This window comes from Kockovaella imperatae (genome assembly GCF_002102565.1).
Source record: "Kockovaella imperatae strain NRRL Y-17943 chromosome Unknown BD324scaffold_14, whole genome shotgun sequence".
NCBI classification, from domain to species: domain Eukaryota; kingdom Fungi; phylum Basidiomycota; class Tremellomycetes; order Tremellales; family Cuniculitremaceae; genus Kockovaella; species Kockovaella imperatae.
This window is the reverse complement of record NW_019028954.1, coordinates 136,702-155,045: the sequence shown is the minus strand read 5'-3', so window position 1 is coordinate 155,045 and position 18,344 is coordinate 136,702. Positions and strand designations below refer to the sequence as shown.

At 53.7% G+C, this 18,344-nt stretch overlaps 5 protein-coding genes across 5 annotated transcripts; 3 read left to right on the top strand and 2 right to left on the bottom strand.

The window, feature by feature from the left end:
* Nucleotide 1: 1 nt before the first annotated feature.
* Nucleotides 2–2,747, bottom strand: BD324DRAFT_635685 (hypothetical protein). Its single transcript, XM_022016831.1, has 9 exons — nt 2,641–2,747; nt 2,414–2,567; nt 2,227–2,341; nt 1,652–2,159; nt 1,414–1,598; nt 877–1,350; nt 463–825; nt 295–403; nt 2–231 (listed from the first exon to the last, which is right to left on the bottom strand). Exons 1-9 carry the CDS (start codon nt 2,684–2,686, stop codon nt 188–190), a joined length of 1,998 nt encoding a protein of 665 aa, XP_021868661.1. The 5' UTR covers nt 2,687–2,747; the 3' UTR covers nt 2–187.
* Nucleotides 2,748–6,154, top strand: BD324DRAFT_657762 (hypothetical protein). Its single transcript, XM_022018870.1, has 7 exons — nt 2,748–2,994; nt 3,067–3,723; nt 3,797–4,479; nt 4,508–5,366; nt 5,408–5,815; nt 5,857–5,952; nt 6,013–6,154. Exons 2-7 carry the CDS (start codon nt 3,205–3,207, stop codon nt 6,061–6,063), a joined length of 2,616 nt encoding a protein of 871 aa, XP_021868660.1. The 5' UTR covers nt 2,748–2,994; nt 3,067–3,204; the 3' UTR covers nt 6,064–6,154.
* A 500-nt stretch (nt 6,155–6,654) lies between these two features.
* On the top strand, nt 6,655–9,018 carry BD324DRAFT_146477 (hypothetical protein). The gene is made up of 3 exons (XM_022012018.1): nt 6,655–7,856; nt 7,912–8,448; nt 8,497–9,018. Exons 1-3 carry the CDS (start codon nt 6,734–6,736, stop codon nt 8,952–8,954), a joined length of 2,118 nt encoding a protein of 705 aa, XP_021868659.1. The 5' UTR covers nt 6,655–6,733; the 3' UTR covers nt 8,955–9,018.
* An 884-nt stretch (nt 9,019–9,902) lies between these two features.
* Nucleotides 9,903–11,134, top strand: BD324DRAFT_583336 (hypothetical protein; the record flags this gene model as incomplete). Its single annotated transcript, XM_022013616.1, has 5 exons — nt 9,903–9,969; nt 10,018–10,038; nt 10,090–10,300; nt 10,351–10,506; nt 10,561–11,134. 5 exons carry the CDS (start codon nt 9,903–9,905, stop codon nt 11,132–11,134), a joined length of 1,029 nt encoding a protein of 342 aa, XP_021868658.1.
* Nucleotides 11,135–11,220: 86 nt separating this feature from the next.
* On the bottom strand, nt 11,221–17,338 carry BD324DRAFT_594118 (PLU-1-like protein-domain-containing protein). The gene is made up of 9 exons (XM_022013827.1): nt 17,209–17,338; nt 15,697–17,150; nt 15,594–15,660; nt 15,162–15,555; nt 14,915–15,123; nt 14,631–14,878; nt 14,418–14,581; nt 12,273–14,380; nt 11,221–12,220 (listed from the first exon to the last, which is right to left on the bottom strand). Exons 2-9 carry the CDS (start codon nt 17,059–17,061, stop codon nt 11,364–11,366), a joined length of 5,412 nt encoding a protein of 1,803 aa, XP_021868657.1. The 5' UTR covers nt 17,062–17,150; nt 17,209–17,338; the 3' UTR covers nt 11,221–11,363.
* Between the last annotated feature and the right edge of the window lie 1,006 nt (nt 17,339–18,344).

Here is an 18,344-nt window from a genome sequence, read left to right as displayed (position 1 = left end):
CCTCCATTCAATTCGTCAATCAAAATCCGGCGATCGGCCGCAGACTCAGATCAATATATGTGTGTGTTTGTCACTATGAATATATATATCTCATCATATTCGGCGAACGACTCTCGGTGTCAGCCTACAAGATCTACTGCATGTCCGTGACTTTCTTATCTGTACATGCCGATCACTTTGGCCCCCCTTATGACTGCCTGAATTCCAACTGAGAAACGATGAGCGGCCACACTGAGTCGGCGCGCCGGACATCAGCAATCGTCCTCCCTCTTCTGCCTGCTCCTGTCAACTCACCCTCCTCGAATCCAATATGTTTGCCCAGACGGATCTGTTGCCAGATCTGAGTCATGGTCTCTGACTTCTTGATCTCTTGCCAATGAGCGAGGAAGAATGCTACTTGAACCTGGGCCAGAAAAGTCAGCTCAACATCCCCATACGAGGTCAACTTCAAAGCGAGCCGACCTTTCGAACATCCTCGAATGTCGAGGAGAATCTTGAAAACACCTCTGCGGGTATATTCTGTGAGGACAATTGCCCACAGATGTGCTGGAATGCTCTGAGTTTCAGAGCAGGTAAGACCAATTTGTCTGCTAGCCTGTAGACTGCTTTGGCGCTGACGGGTCGAGGGCCAAGTGGGCCGCTGGGATTCGATGGAGACTTCATGCCTCTTTCCTCCATCCATTGTCGAATCCATTCACGTCGAGTCTGCGCATCGACTTGAACGATGGCTGATTGGGATAGAGATCGATGGTGGGATGGTGTGGAGGATGAGGATTTGGGGAATGAAGAGGTCAGAGGGGCAAAGTAGATGATGTCGGTATAGAGCTGGGCGGGGAAGATCAGTTTTGATACAGACTGATCGGTCGGCGCACTCACCCAGTACAAGACAGCCCACCATGTGCTCCAAGCTGCATCTCTAATCATGACCTTTGTCTTCCTCGGTCCCGATATCGGACCAATGCCGAGCTGACTACCTGGAGTCGGCGTCGTTCCACTGGACATGGTGGGATCTCTCTTCGATTGGATGACCTCATCAGGTACAACAGGCACCTCCTCTTCCATCGCTGAATCGGCATGTCCTTCGCCGCCGCCTGCTCCACCACCACCTCCCGCTCCTCCTCCTTGATTTGGACCTTGTTCCTCCATAATGCTGTCATCGCCTGGACCATGCTCCGTCTCTTGCTCGTGAGAGTTCACAGCGGGAGGAGAGGAATTATGAGGCGAGACGCGAGCATCGGACTGCCGGCTCATCGTGGTTGTCAAGTGAAGCCCAGACGACGAGGACGCTTCGATAGCTTCATCTTCGACATCAGAGTCTGACAGCATGTCGAGATCGTCGTCCATCTCCTCCTACAGTGTCAGGTCAGTTCACATCCCGTCTGAGACCAAAAAGGGAGCAAACCAGTCACCCACATCTTCCATGGCACCCTCAGTATCCCGGAAACCGCCATTGAACATGGCTTCAAAGTACTCGCATCGGACAAGAAGCTTCTTGCTGGCGTAGATCCGCTTGGGTTCCGACGTCACTTCTGGCTCGATGACCATGCCCCGTTTATTTGATGTCGAAGGAGGGATGATGAATTCAATGTCACAGTAAACTATGAGCGTGTCAGCAAACGGAGGCCCTCCGGAGGATAAAGTTTGCACTCACGAGGATCGTCTAGCAGAGCACCAACAGAGGACAGCAGATCCCGAGGAACAACCCGTTTAACTCCTCCAGCGGCTGTTGTACCCCCAGCCACACCTCCACTGGCTCCTTGACCACCGGCCCAAGCACTCAGACCACCGCCACTACCAACATTACGTCCATTGACGGTGGTATTTGCCGTTGTATAAGGTGCAGGGGGAGGTAGACCCATCCCGAGCCAGTATCCAGCCGGAGGTTGAGGTTGGGCTTGAATCGTGCATACGATCAAGAAGGAGTCTGAAAGTTGGACAGTAGGATGAATGAACAGTGAATCTCTCTTTGCGAACTGTTGCCATCCCCAATTGGCAGTCTTGACTGCAAATGTGTGATCTGATGCGTCCTTCGTGGCGAGTGTAACGATCTTGTTGACTCTCTCATCGGGAACAGTGGAGCGAATCTCGAATCGGAACCACCAAAGACCTTTACGTGTCCATTTGGAGCCGATACTGGATTCTCGTTCCTGCGCCGTGGGCTGTAGACACCGTCAGACGGGACGGAGTTCACGGAACAGAGGAGCAACAGAAGATGAGACCACCCACCACGCAGGACAGATACAGACTGGCGAATTCTCCTCCTGCAGCCCCAGAGTTCGGATACCAGAGTACCTCCCAGAGGTTGTCCGCATCGCCAAACACTGCCGACTTGATACATTTGCTTTCATGGCAAACTCAGTGTCAGCGATCAATGATCAAACCCGAGATGACGACAGGCAGCAAGTACACTCACGATTTCGCTTCACCTTTTGTACTATCGTACATGGCTTTGAGGCCACTCAGACGCCATTCAAGACATACAGACGTCGTCTCCGAGAATTCTAATGGGGTCGAAGAGGTGGTCGCTTGCGCTCCGGATGTAGAAGAGGACGGTGCCGGAGGTTGTACTGCGTCAGGGGAGGATCAGCCGCGCGGTGCATTACTGATGGTGTATGTAGATTGTAGTGAGTATGATCTCACCTTGAGCATGTTCCCTAGGAGCGTATGGTGGTGGACCTGTTGACATGGTGAGTCAAAGACCTTTGAAAAGACGAGCGAAGATGCCAGCGAGCTTCGATGATTCGAGAGAGACGTCGCTTGAAGGCTCGTCTCCGACACATATACACGCCAAGCCAAAAGTGGCAAAGTGGCGAAAGACGCATCGGGTGATGAACGGTGAGGGATAACTGGACAGGGCAGTGTCCACACGGACGGCATGACGAGGAGTAGGAGTCAGTCCCATGGCAAGGCTATCAGCGTGTGAGCCGAGCCATCATCCGTCTCCTCGTAGCATATCTGGTTTTGAGTCCTCAAGAGCAATCGCTTCTTATTGCAGTGAGTTTGACGATGGCCGGCTGAGATTTAATAATTTTCCGCGTTGACGCGACTCTTTGGCTTGAAATTCAGCATATCCTACCACCTACATCACGGTACATTTGCACGACAGCTCATCGGGCATCAGGGCACCTCCAGCAAGGTCGTTACGCAGAGATGAAAGGACGCAAGTTCTCTTGAAGCTCCTTCGAGACCAGCTCTGTCAGCTCCATGGCCGCGCTAGAGCCTACCGCTTCGTCCTCCTCCTCTTCTTCTTCTTCATCGGACGAACCGATCCTCATCAGTCGACCGAATATGGCCAGTATGAGGCCTTTTGCGAGTGCTAGAGCAGCCATACGAAGTGTTTCTGCTGCCTCTGCCTCCCGAGCTACCGGCATCTCGCCCAAAAAAGGAAAGACCGTAGCTGCTCCTATCGCGGATGGATCGGATGATGAGCCGATCTTCTTAGGCGGGACAGCAGCTACCAACTTGGCAAACAAATTTGCTTTCCGTTCATTGTCGACAACGTCAAGGGTAGCTGGGAAATCAGCGCCTGAGAATTCGGCTTTGCCGCCTTCAGCCTCCACAGAGAGCTCGACAAAGAGATTGGTCTTGCGAGCGCCATCACCCACGAAAGAACCTTTACCTGTTCCCTCGTGGTTGGGCAAGACTGCGGTCTTGCTAAAAGTCCGGGATTGTCCGTTGTGTACAAAGGAGTTTAAAAAGTCTGACAGTGGAGCAGCGCGGTGGGTGAGTGTCACGACGGTTCACGAATGTGCAAGAAGCGTTGGGTGTAGCTGAATAAGAGCTCGTGCGTGCTTAGAGACACATATCGACCTGCCTTCCACCACTGTATCGACCCCCCAACGCCCCTCCTGATCTCCCTCGGCTCATACATGACGTTCTACACAACGTTGATGGTATACGCGATACACCGTCATTGCTCGATCTACATGTCAACGCTTTGCCTGAAAATGTCGATGACAGGAGGATCATACCTGGTGAAAACGTCACCATCTCCTCCTTACCGGGATGGGGTAACCCCACAAAGGCCACGAAAGCAAAATCCAAGACAAAGAATGGACCAAGCTTGGGTCTCAACATCACCACTGTACAAGCTGCTCAGGATCGTGGAGATGGGTGGGACGACCAAGTGGGAGACCGCGTGAAAGAACTCATTGGGCTATCGAGCCCCTCCTCAACAACAGGGCAGCCAGAGGATCCTACGCCGACTCCTGCTTTCTCCAGTCAATTCCCCTCCACTCAGCCGATGGGCGAGTCATCTCTCGCAGCTAGATACCGCCGGTCTCCGTCGTCAAACCTTGATTCTGCTTCTGACGCTGGCTCTTCCCTCGCGTCTGCAGACGATATCGCACCCAGCTCATCTCCGAAAGACTGGATCTCCTCCCTCGACATTACGAACGACGATCAACCCTCTCTACCGCCTTCAGCTCAAAAGCGTACTCGATCGCCCTCGGCAGACTCTGCTGGATCTCCGACCATCAGGTCAGATCAGGAGGAAGACAGCATACAGCCCTTTCAATGGAGGAGAGGTACGCAGGCCGAAGGGTATCTCTCCGAGAAAGTCAATTCGGCGGAGCAAGAGTTTAGACAAGGAGGGAGATACGGAAACTGGGGATCAGCCAAACGAATCAGGATCTAAGTCGAGAAAGGCACGGATAACGCGGAAAAAGGCTGGGACGGTCGAGTCGTCAATGAAGGAATCAAGCGGCTCTGGGAGTGATGAAGAGATAGAGGTCGTCGAATATCGCACTTCGGAGCCCGTCATCGCTTCATCACCTATCACCGTAGTGTCGCCTTCTTCTACGGTGTCTGTAAATAGCACCTCGCCTCTTGCTCGGAAGGCTGGTACTCGGTTGCGGGATGTAGACTCTGCTACACCGACGCCCAAGACACCGCGAGTTCGCAAATCGACAACCAAATCTGCCCCTCTGAACGTCATCGCCTCGCCGATATCGTCAGACGAGCCGGCCACGGTCAAGAAGACCTCTCGGAAAGCCAGATCACCCAGTTCCGACGTATCCATCACGCCCATTGTCGACAAAGGCAAAGGGAGAGCGGCATCGAAATCGGCCTCAAAGAGCCCGCGTCGAGCCACAGCCACTCGCGTCGAGGCTGCATGTGGTGCCTACACTGTCTTTGACGAGTCTGCCACCTCGTCCTCGGTCGACAGTGCTTCGGATATGGTCGGCTCTGAGGACGATTGGGGAGCAGACGCGATACTCGAGTTCGACCCTGACATCCCAGCCCTCTTTCCCGCTGAAGGCAACGGCTTTGATGTAGAACGAGTCAGCGGTGGAAATGCGAGTGATCATTCCTCAACCAGCGAGACTATGCCAGACTTCAAAAAGTGGAAGCTGAAGGAGCTCAAAGTGAGCCTGTCTTACGGTCCTCCTATGCTGATTGACTCCAGGCCCTTGTCGAGTCTTATGGATACAAAATATTCAACAAGAAAGACACTCTTGTTCGCGTTGCTGAGGACTGCTGGACTGCTATCCATCATCCGGGATCCTCGCCGACCGCCAAAGCGCGTCATAGACGGATCATGACGCATTTGTCCGAGTCGGGGGAATCTGCCGAATCGTCTGAGGATATCCCATTGGCGATGGTTCAAGGAAAGTCCTCGAGATCTAAAAGGTCCGGCGGGACCACTGTCAGGAGAAAAAGGGCTGAGAGCTCGACGAATGTTCCAGAGATCACGCCACAGGATCGGGCGCGAGCTTTGATTTATCCCATGTTCGTTGAGAAGGATCTGGAAAAGGCGTTCAAAACGATGATCTTGGAGGACGAAGAGATGTACGTGAGGATACTGAGATACGAGGTGAGTCCCAATTTTGAAAGAATTCTCACTGATCGTTCCAGCCCATGAGCTTTGACGAACTCGTCGCGAAGGCTATTCGGAGAGGGATCGAAGCGGTCGGGTGGAAAGGTCAATTGGCGAGATTTCTTGATTTACAGGTGAGCGTGGTCGTGTGTATACGCTGTTACGAGTGAATAGCAGCTTAACCATCATCTCAGGGTATAACTTACTTTACTGGCGATCCTCAGGGAGCGAGGAGACGTCGATGAACCTCTGTACATGATCAAAGATAGACATCATCTGTACAGTGGATGCCTGATGAAACGCTGTGCCACATTCGTCACTCGTTTCAGTATTCTGCACAAAGATGAAATTCGCCCGGTGGCTCTGACTCGCTTTCGTTAGTCTACACACAGCATGATCTACAGTCCTCTATATCGACAGCTTGAGGCCCACGAGACGTTGATCTTGGAATACCCCAGCTACTGCGCCCGACGCGGCCTTGGTCGACGATGCCGCGCAGTCGCCTCGGATATTTCAAGCGAAGGATGAGGGGTTGAGCCAAAGGAGTGTGATGGCTTACGCTGGCTGGAACCTCGAGGCTCGTCCGAGGTCAAAGACTCTACACACAGGGAAAGGGCACCATCGATCGGTGTGTACTTCTACTCTTGCCACCGCTATGTCGTCTGGCTTCCTTACTATACAAGTCCCAGCTTTGGCAGAAGGGTACCTGCGAAATCAACATCGACCGGAATCGTTCAGACCAGACCTTTTAGCGTAGAGCCCAAAGGATCGACTTGCCCCTGATTCCCCTGGACTCCATTGTCAATTTCGAACCTGATAAGACATTCATATCCGACTTTCTCGCCATCCTATCCTCCAAGTTATTCCCTTGTTGTTGTCCCAAAGCCTACCGGTGCTCCGCCCGTCTATCCCACGATGGCCAAACCAAAGCCAGCCGTCGTAGTGGACAAGGACACAGTCTCTGTGCACTCTCATCTCTCTAATTCGCCTCCTTCGCAACACCATCATCACGATCATGAGCATCATCATACCCATTCACACTACGAGCGAGAGGTCCAACCGGACGGCACAGTGATTGAGAAGACCATCACCGAAGAAATCAAAGAGACTCCAGCCGGTGAAGAAGGACACGATCCATCGTCACAGGAAGAGAAAGGAGGTGCCGGTGCCGGGGCCGGTCTCTCCAAGACTCAGCGAAAGAAGGCCAATAAGAAGGCAAGGGAGGCTGCTGCTGCTGCTCTTGTCGCTGCTGCAGAAGCTGAAAAGGCCGTCGAAGAGGCTGTGGCTGTTCCTACTACCGTCGTACCTGGATCTCCAACTCACTCTCACCGATCTCATCATACCCATCATTCTGATCGGTCTCATCGATCTCACCACCATCATCCAGAGATCATCGTCAACGTCAACGCAGCGCCCGCGGTCGCTCCTGTCGCACCTCTTTTCGAACCTCACAATATCCCGCTGCCAGCTTCTCGGGCACCTACAGTCGTACCATCGTCACCTACCGCCTCTGTAAGAAGCATGCGACTGCCCAAGACGATCTTTTCGAAAGGAGGTACTGCTGCACCCCTACTTGTTCAGCCTATTCCAGAGGCTGAAGAGGAGAACGTTATGGAAGTGGCACCGGGAGATGAAGTCGTGACCAAGGTCATCACTACAACTACAACTACACGTCGACCAGCGACTCCGCCCGAAGAAATCGCCATTCCGATGGTCATGGATCCGAGTAAAGGTATCGTGGAGAATGATCCAAGCTGGAAGTACACCCCTCCAAAGGCAGGTTCCGTAGCTCCGCCCCCTCCTCCGGCGCCTCCAACTCCACCAGCACCCGAACTCAGCCCTCCTCGAGGCTCTCCACAGCGGTTTGTGGAGACGACTACTGTGGAGACCGTGTCGTACCCCATCCACGTGGATACTTCGGCGACGACATTGGGGAATGCCACGACGAAGGGACTTGGAGCGGCGAGGTCAGCATTGCTCACTACGACCAGCGGTGGCAGGACGGGAACGAAGGCTGGTCTCAAGCCGATCTCGTTAGGTGAGTTATTGTGGCACTTGTCGGTCTTGAGCTGACTAGTCGACTGGCGTTGCAGTCGACCATGACGAGATTCTCCGCGCATCTCCTGTGTCTCGGAAGAAAGCACTCTCACTCCCTGCACCAGAGCCTGTCCCTCTGCCGGCCCTTCCAGACCCTCCTCGAGTACCTCAGACTGTCGCTACCATGTCAGCGCACCTCGACGTAGATAGTCGGGGTAACGAACATCTTCACGCGAGACTGAGAGACCATACTGGAGTCGTCAAAGACGTCGAGGAGATGACTGCCGCCCCAACGCACTATACAAGTTCCAAAGGCCGACGATATCGTATCATTGAAGAGATTCCGGAGGATAAGGTGTTCTCACCAAGCCAATCTTGGAAGACAAGAGGGGCTGGCAAGTACAAGATCATCGAAGAGATGGACACGGCTCACAAGACGGGCAAAAGGTATAAGATCGTAGAGGAGATCGTGGATGGGCGAGATCGAGAAGAAGACGATGACACTCCAAGTCAAACCAGAGGAGATAAGAAGAAGCATCGGAGACCAGTCTATCGTCCGCTATCGGATGCGGCGCCACCTCCAAAGTCCGAGCGTGAGTACATCCATTTCGTGGCAGTCTGTCGAAGCTCAAGCCTTCCAGGATACGCCTACCCACCCGCACCGACAGACATCGCCAAGAACGCGAAAGAGCGATTCTGGAACCGATTCGGTATGGGAGGACAACGGCCTGATCCACCAATGCCAGGACCAGGAGGGCCAGCAATAGGAGGCTATGGAGGGTATGTTCATAAGTCCCATTTCCCTTCTGACAGTTCCAGCCCAGCATATCCCCCGCTAGCTCCATATCCTACCCCTGGTCCCATGACCATGCCTGCACCGACGCCTCTCATGGGATCCCGGCCACCAATGTTCGGACCGCCCATGATGAACCCTATGCTCATGGGCATGGGGACGGGTGAAGGCGGAGGACATGGGATGGGTGGAATGGGCGGAGCGATGGGCCTCATGGGCATGCCGATGCCCCGGATGGGAATGCCCTATGCTCCCGTTGCTGGAATGGGATACGGGATGATGCCTGGATATGGGGGGAGGTTCTGATACGTAGGGCGGAGGCAGTCGTTCAAATACTATCTTGCATTATACTCGTATCTGCTATCCAAAGTGTGCCACTTTGGCGCCAGAGCATCCTCAGACCCCTCATCCTCCCGGCAATCCGCTGCACTACACTACTATCTGGCCACTTTCATGCCGCAGTGCCATGCTCCTACTCGAGAGATCATTAGGCTGGTGCTCACGATCATCAAGATCGCCCGCTCGCGTGGCTGACGTCGATGGACACACTGATCCGCACACTGACCCTCCCTTTGAGCGATGCTCCACCTGCTCATGGAAAAGGGGCCCTTTCGACGCGCTGTCATCAAGGTCACCCTTTGGGACACATTAACCATACCGCATGCGGGCATATGATCTCCTTTCCTGCCTCAGGAGTTAATTGAGAGAATGTCCAGACCATTCTCTTGCTGTCTAGACTGGTGCCAACGCTCGCTTCAGATCGTGCTGATAGCTCATTTGCCTCGTTTTGATCTCTGGATCGATACCCTTTGCGACTACTCAGTCATTGGGGACCGGACTGCTCATCGCATCAACTAGGCTCATGTTCAGCCCTTTCGGCATGGGAATGGGGATGGGGATGGGGATGCCCATGATGGGTATGCCTATGCCCATGATGATGCCTACGCCAGGTGTGATCCCCGGTATGCCAGGAATGGGGTTTTATAATTCCTTGCCTGGGCGGTTTGGACGTGACATGCTTGGGCGGGGTGAGCAGCATCCCATCGAGCACATCGGACCGTCTACTAATCGAGGCAGACTTTGCTGGACCCGGTGGAGTCGGTTCGAGGTGACAAACATTTCAAAACTCTGGGAGAGAGGGATGCAACTCTGACAGCTTCGCAGTCAACCGTATCGACCGCCTGATCCTGCTGCTCTACCGTGAGTCTCACAAGGGGGGAATAATCGTGGCCGCTGATACCTGGACTCAGACCCATGCCGTTCGGGCTACCTTTCATAGCCCGGCCTGGACAAGAGGGTTTCGACCAATATGGACGAATGAGTGAGCAGTGCTGGCGGGCCTGAGGGACGTGACTGATGACGGCATAAGTCCCGCCAGAGCTACCTGAAGGTGAGAGCTTACGCTGCTGTCGACGAGACGGTTGAAGCTTACAGCGCTCAGGATGGGACGGTTGGGGTCGACCACTGGTCGGAGCAAACGCTCAACCTGGTGGCGCTCAACCGCCCAACATTCCACCTGCTGGCGGTGTCCAACCTCAACCTCAAGGCGCTGGCGAAGCTCAACCTGGTTTCGCACCGACCAATACACGAGATGCTCCATTCACCGTCACTCAGTCGACCTCGAGTTCCACTGGGACAGGGAGACCAGATCAGTGAGCACTCAGGGATGGCACTGTTGGATCCTCAACTGAAGTGGGAGCAGACCTTCCTGCTTTGATCGGCCACCGGCTCCTGCTGATTCATACTTCCGTTACGCTGATTTCGAGCCGTTCTCATTACCTGCCTCGTCACTGAATCATATATGGGAGCTGCATCTGTCCCGTGAATTTGTCGGGCACGATGTCAGCGAAGAGGATTGGTGAGCCTGAGAGGTGGCACATGACGTCGTTGGCACTTACAAACAGACTCGCAGGGAGAAGTTTGTCAACGATCTGGCACGAGAAGCGCTTCAGAATGCCCCGCACAACTGGGCTCGAGGCGGACGAAACGAAGGGACCTTGGGTCGAGGACCAGCTCCGGTCCTCTCTGACGCGGTGCATTCTCTTCTCGCAAGCTGGGCTGTGGCATTCTTCGCGCCTAGAGGTATTCGAGTCTATGCGGCACAAGACGGCAAGCGGGTGATCCCTCTACCTATCGATCCGAGCAGTACAAAAAGAGGATATTCACGACCCGATGAATGGAGTGATGAAGATGGTCTCTCGGATGAAGAGGACGAAAGCGATTGGGCGGAAGAGGAATCTCGAGCTAGACGAGATGATGCTTATCTTCCCCGAAGGGAAAGGGAGGTAAGGCGCGACGAACGAATGAGAGCCAGACGTAGGGATAGAAGGCGTAGAAGGGATATGGAAGTGGAATCGAGAAGATCAAGTAGGAGAAAAGATAGCGGGACATGGGAGGTCCATTTCATAGCTGCTACGCCCACCATCTGGGTAGCTGGGGCCAGGCCGAGGACGTATGGCGAGCCAGTCGTCCGGCTCAGGCGATGAGCTCGAATGGGAGCCTTCAAGACAGAGAGATGTTAATGGAGGTCACATGCACATCGCGGGTTCTCTCCAGGCCCAAGGATGCAACGAAACTGCAAAGAACTAGATTGCATCAGTCTGTACATAGATGTACACTGCTGAGACTATATCTTACAACAAGTCATACACGTTCTGAAAACTGTGAGCCACAGGGCCTACACGAAACAACTGGCCCAAAGCCTACATCGGCAGACTAATGAGACCCATTGACTTGCGATGTGGCCCCCGTCGCCATTGCGTTTGGTCTCGCGGTCGAATCCGCTGAGAAGGCATCTTGAAGCGTGTCGTAGGATCTTGGCTGAGACACCCTATCTCGATCTGTCGAGAGCGGTCTATGGTGTCCCTTGGAGTCCATCAAGGGCAATTGGCGATCCATCAAGCCAGTCCCTGATGAAATGGGCAGACTCGACGCATGAGACGATGGATCGCCGTTCGAGTAGGCGGGAATTGTCGATTGAGATCCATATGCAAAGCTGGGCCGGTTGGGAGACAGCGAATGCATGGTGGGTGAACCGAACGGATGGTTTTGCGCGCGGTGAATGGGTTGAGTATCTAGAATGCTCCGTGGTGTCGACGGATGAGGAGCTTTGGATGATTCAGGCCTTCGAGGCGAGCCCGAAGATGGAACAGGAAGTGGAAGACGGTGCGATTGAGGTGGAGTCACTGGTGTGACGGTTTGCGTAGTGAGGATTGGACCGTGGTGACGGTGAATGACTTGGTCCATGGTAGCAGTGACGGGCATTGGTGGTAGGGAATGCTCATCCGACGCGGTGACTAGATGGCCATTTGCGAGGGGCGCGACGAGTTTGGACACTGCAGTCTTCGTTCTTCGCTTTTTCTTCTGCGGTCCATCCCCGTTCTCGAGATCGTCGTCCTCTGGTGGAAGTACAGGAGGTTCATAGTCGTCGGGGATGACTGGCGGCACGAACTTGGTGCACTCGAGAGTGATGACCTGATCCCGATTCGGAGGAAGTTTGTACTCGAGAACACCTAGTGAAAAGGCGTTGATGGTGGTCCGGTAGTCAACATACAGGTCAGTTCCCAGGCGATCTAGCGGACATGTGAGTTTACGAAGATTGTAGTCTTTTCACACCTCACTCACCCGTCATTTGCACCCTTACTTCTGCCCCTTTGTGATAGTGCTTGCCCTCTTTGACCGTACAGCAAGGGCATCTCCACATCTTGCCCTCAGTCCCAATACACTCCTCAGGAGCATACACGCATGTAGCATGGTACTCTTGAGCGCATTTACCACATGTCACTCGGACCAGTTCATCCACTGGTGGAACTGTGCAGATACACGAGAACTGCCGTTCGTTCGCTTCCTTGAGGATCAACCTCGGTTTCCTAGGTCGAGTCCGTGCTTTTGCAGGATTACGGGCATCATGAATTCGCTTGTAGAGCCAATCTTCAAATACAATCCGCTGATTCGTGACGGGATTGTATGTGTCGAAAGAGATAGGCAAATTGTACAGCTTCCTCGCGAAATGCGACAGAAGCTCGGTATCTCGACAAGCGACAGCCAACCCTAACGGGTCGAGATAAGGCTGGACGGTCCGTGCGAATTGGATAGCCAGGTCGACAATTTTGGAAATGGTCTCTATCTCTGGCGTCGGGAACAAAAAGTTGAAGTGATGCTTGTCCTCGAACTCGGCAAGATGGTGCAACGAAGGTCGATCGTCATACGGCTGACCCTCACACATGGCACATTTGAACGGCTGACCGATGTTCTTCAGAGGCACACTGACGCATTTAGCGTGATAGAGACCACGGCACACCCCGCACTTGACCATCGGGTCCAAAGGCTCTGTGCGGCAGAAACAACTGTGCCGATCGTTGGGTCGATCGTCTTCCGGCTGAAGCTGTTGCTGTAGAGAGAGATGGATGTCTTCCAGGGTATTGGAGACCTGCTTGGCAGGCACCTTGAGGACTTCGGCGACCTTTTTGAGCCAATTTGTCTGATCATCCAATTCGCCTTGGATTCGTGCAATCTCTGGGATGCGTATTCTGCCCTGTGGACCTTGTGCGGCGTTGACAGCTTTGCACAATCTCTGTGCTGAAGTGGCTGAACCTTGGCCTTCGAGCTGCTGTCTCGCCGAGGCTTGCCAATTGAGAGCCGTCTTTCGAATTGTCTCCAACAGAGTCATGGTGTCCAATATCGTCGGCGTGTATTCTTGACCCTCCACCAGAGAAGTAATCTCGTCCAGCTCAATGATTGTTGATGACAACAAATTATCGGCAGAATCTCTCCATGCCCTGCCCTTCGTCTCAAGCTTCTGCAGATCCACAAGGAACTGATTATCCGGAGGAATCTCGCATGCTTTGGCTTCCTCCAAGAGCTCGACCACTTCCGGGTACTGAATCTCACGATCATCCACTTCCCAGCCGACTTTTCGGATCCAGTCGAGGCGATTGACCAGAATGCGAATTTTTTGCACGTCGTCGAGGTCGATTCCAATTCCTTCCCCGAGGACCAAAGCGGTCTTGCACTTTTCGCGATCCAGCTCATTCTCAGGTGTTGACAGAATGATGGCTGCCTCTGATCGAAAGCCATCGATGGCCATCTGGATTTGTCGGAGTTGGTGTATTTCTGGAGAATCGAAAGCGAGCAAATTGACCTCGTCAAGCAAGCGGGTTATGGCTTCCGGAGTCCGACTCTCTTCTTCCTCCTCTGTCGCCTGACGGCCTTTGCGGCGACGGCCAGTCGACTTTCGAGTCGTCAGTGCAGTTGCACGATCCACCCATGAATTCGCCCGATCGACCAAGGACCTCAGGGGACTCAACTCGGGCAAAGGGTAGGATATCCGCTCTCCATCCGCCAGCAGAGCTCGCATAGTCTTCAAAGGAGGTCTTGGAGACTCGTTGAGAAGGGCATGGAAGCGCGATCGCCAGGCTCCTGGCAGCTGTGCCCTCATCTGCACAGCAGCGAGAATCTCCTCTAATTGAGCCTCGGAGTATCGAAGTCGAAGGGTGCGTTTCGACGGCGGACAGCCGCACAGCAGGTCGGCGTGATCGAGACAGGTGACCAGCTTTGTACATTTGCAGGTTATCTGAGACAAATAGCAGAAGCCCTTGCACTGGCAGCATTGGTATTGAGATTCTGGCGTGTCTTCCTCGACCAGCACTTCATTGAGCAAAGGAATAGCTGAGCGCAATTTTTCCCGACGATCCGTTTCCTCCGTGACCATTTGGGCTAGACTATCTTGAACCCTAGCAAATCAGCACGATCCTATCTGGCAGAACTCACCATAGAGCAGTCTTGATGGTATCTGAGAACAACGTGATGGTGATGAGTAGCTCATTGTGCGAAAAAACTGGCTGCTTGCTGTGTTCCTTGTATCGAGTCACGCACTCCTTGCCATCCGGCAGCCAGTCAGGAAGCGCGAAATTCACCGCCTCGTTCACATTGATCTATGTCCCTCGTAAGAACATGGATGACTTCACACAGAGAGTCACTCACGCCGTGATTGAAGCCACAGTGATAAGCTTTGGGGAAAGTAATCACAAACTCGTTGGGTCGTTGATCACAGGCCACCACTCGGACCCCGGCCTCTCGTACTTTGCCCGGATTCATCATGGTGACCAATTGATACATGAGCGTCGGTTGTTGTTCGAACAATTCGGGAGCTTCAGACTTGATGGCTGCCTCAAACTTGTCGGCATCGCATCCCGGTATACCGTACCATGTCTTTGTCTCGCCCCAATGCACTAGAGATCAGTGATGCACAGGCACATCGGACCTACTGTAATTGATGGAATATGTGTAGTGATCCTCGTTATGCCAGCAAAATGTCGAAAACAGCATCCCGATATAGATCCAAGGGACTGTCATGCCAGATATATCGGATTTGATATATCTCAGCAATGAGTCCGGTACGATCGGCATGTTGTTGAGGTTCCACCCATCCCTAGCATACTTGTCCATCGGGTGCGTTTCGGTTGTTGGGGAGGCGCTGATGTATCAGCGAAGCTCAGCAACGCCTCGACTCACCTGCCATGAGTGGTTGAATGGATATCCGCGCCGTACTCGATCTCAACCGTGTCAATGTCGCTCTCTGTCAAGCGCCAGAATTCTTTCTCCACATCGTCCTCTGAAACGACGGCTCGACCGAAATGACGATTCTGCGGTGCAGTTGGCGGAGCTGCGGGAATCGAGCTAGTAGAATCAGAAGTCGATCTGGCTCGCCGCCTCGAGCATCCCTCCCAGCGGGTGTTGAACCATGCATAGGCGAATGCAGCATCTCGAGCTTGGAACGATGGGATCGAGTGATCTTCTCCCTCGCCAAATCCATAGTCATCGCCTTGACTCAGGACACAGGGCGTACAGAACCATTCCCAGGATGGAACGTGTGATAGTGGTGGGTCCAAACAGTATGTGTGGAAACCTAAGAATTAGGGACTTTTCCCCGCATCTCGTGCTCACCTCTATCGCACTGATCACAAAGAAGGATCTTGTCTGCGCCATCTCCGCGTCGACACACCTCACAGACCTTATTGTCAGCTGGATCCGCAAAGCTGGACCTCACCTCGCCCTTCTGATACTCTGGCTTTTCCTCTGCGCGCCGCTTGATCGGTGACTCTTCCTCGCTCAGTTCGCTTTCACTGCCATCACGGTTCGAGAATCCAGGAACATTGATCTGGACTGAAGGTAATCCTGCTGGTCCCGAGGCCCACGTGTGTTCAGCAGAGGGCGGTGTGAATGACGATGAAGGATGCTCCGATGCGAATACTGCAGATGGGAAGCCTCGCATGCGTGATGGTGGAGCGCCAGACATTCGGGTTCTCGGTGCGCTTGGAGACGCTGGACTTTCATTCTTGAATCCTGGCGGGACCGCTCGGGGACCCGCGGCACTCTGAAGCGGAGTCACCGGGGAAGCGGAAACCGATCTTGCCCGGACGGCGAAGTTGTCAAATGGTAGGACAATGGTGATGTAGGCGTCTCGTAGCTCGGTGTCATAAGACGCATCATAACCTAAAAGCTCGGCCACGGCGGACCAGCTTCTTGTCCGGTCGATTTCGAGATGTCCACCGAGCTTGTTGACCTCTTTTCGGAGACTCCAAAGATCGACGGGTCGACGATTGATCGTTGGAACAGAGATAGGCTTGTCATCCCTTTGCCAGTGAAACATGCTGAGCTGATCCAGGAAGTTAATCCTTGCTCTGGATGCAGCTTCGAGCGAATTGAGCCGTTGTAGACGGGTGTGGAACTGGAAGGTGTCGGTCTCGAGTGCAAAAGGCATCCTCCACCCTTCCGGTGGGATTACTTTGCATATGCCGTAGGGTTTTGCAGCCTCACCGATCGAGTCGATGTATCGCATCGGATCTAAGAACTCTTCGGCAGTGGGATAGAAGACTGGACATTCTTCGAGGCCGAACAGCCTTGAACCAGATCGAGATGGAGGGTGGCGTGGAGCTTCCGTCTTGACACTGTTGATATCAAATGGCGGATTGACAACGGGAGGTCGGTGCAATGGGTTTCGAGACGAAGATGGTCCAGATTGTCCAGCAGAACTGGTCGTGGCGGTGGGTATGAAGGATGTCCCTGCCGGACCAGAGGTCGACACAGGAGTACCAGCTTTATCCAACTTGGAGATGGCTTCGACCTTTGACCTCCTCTTGCTGCGGTCCAGTTCCGCATCCCCCTGGCTGAACAGTGGTGTTGGCAGAGCTTCAGGGAATGCCATACTTCGAGTGACGAGTGGCTTGGCTCTCTGACGATCGGCTCTATTGGACCTTTGGGTCTTTGAAGCAGTTCGGCCAAGACCGCCGCCGCTGGCAATCCCATTGGGAGGCTTCGGAGGTGTGGACAAACGAGGCCGGGGCGAGGTACCGTTAGCCATTGCACCAGCCCCCGATGAGCTTGGACTGCCGGAGCTCTTTCGCAATTCCATCTTGGCTGAATTCCTTTATTCACAGTGACTTCATATGAGCCAAATGATTCCCGGTGGAAATCGACAAAAGAGATGCGCGAGCAAAAGTTCTGAGCCGGGGGGTCAGATAATTGGGAAACGTGAGATGGACAATCAATGGAACCTTACCTGCAAATCGAAGGTGGAGTGCTTTGGAGCCAGGCGTAAGGGAAAGAACCGAGTTAAAGACAGTAAAAGTGGTAGTAGAGTCAGTGGTCGAATCGCTCTGAAGGTACAGAAAGCAAACGAAGAGCAAAGGGCCGCTCTCAAAGGTCACCGGGTGAGACGAGCTGCAATCTACGGAAGTTGCTTACGTACAACCCTTCTGGGATCTGAGCGTAATCTTATCAGTGATGGGATCGAATCAACATATCAATTAACACGTCAGGAAGAAGGTGGCATCGTGAGCTGGGATGGATTGTATCAGTGGCTGCTGAAGGCTGCAGTGGCAAGGAGACGCTGACGGTACAGTCAAGCACCATACAATTCAGAACTGAGACTGCAGGAAAAGCGACCCGACTGTCTGCGGCCTAATGGGATCTGTATCCTTCTCATGGGCCGGCTGCTTTGGGTAAGTCCTAATGCCTTGTAGAGCCGACGGTTTTGCAATACAAGCATCTTGAGGCTTACTTCTACCCGACTGAGGGCCGTCTTGGGGGGAGTCAGATCACAGAATGCGAGCAGCTCGGAGCCTGTTGATCTCTAGCATGGCGATCGCCCAGAAGAAACAGTCAATCGATTGATCTCTCTACCTTCTGATCGAGGTCCAAGGCCTGGCGGAACACGCCCGTCTGGCATCAGAGCTCGACCCCTATGCAATCAATGGCCCTCTTCCCCCGATACGGGCCATGCATCGGCCAAGCAGCGGAGATTTGGCAGCGGAGTGGCAGATTCAGCCATGACTAAGAGGAGAGAAGTGTTGTGGCAGTAGTGTTGCCGCGCTTCGCATACGTTTCACACAGCGTCGAGGCCCTTATGCTCATCCTCGCATGTCTCCATCAGTGCAGCCCTCCCGCACAGCTGTACATCGTACATTCCGTGTCAACTCGCCGGCCCCCCTCGCGAGAATGTGATTGCATATGTGGCGTAGGTCGTTCGCGACTGGAATCAAAAATCAGGCAGCCACGTGGTTTCAAGTTCTTCCGCGACACCAACACACGGATCGCCTGGTCTTTTAGCGTCGGGGGTCACTAATCGCTATCCATATCATCAACTTTGAACCGCTGCTGACATTCGCTGGAGGAGGGGGAACTATCCCGACACGT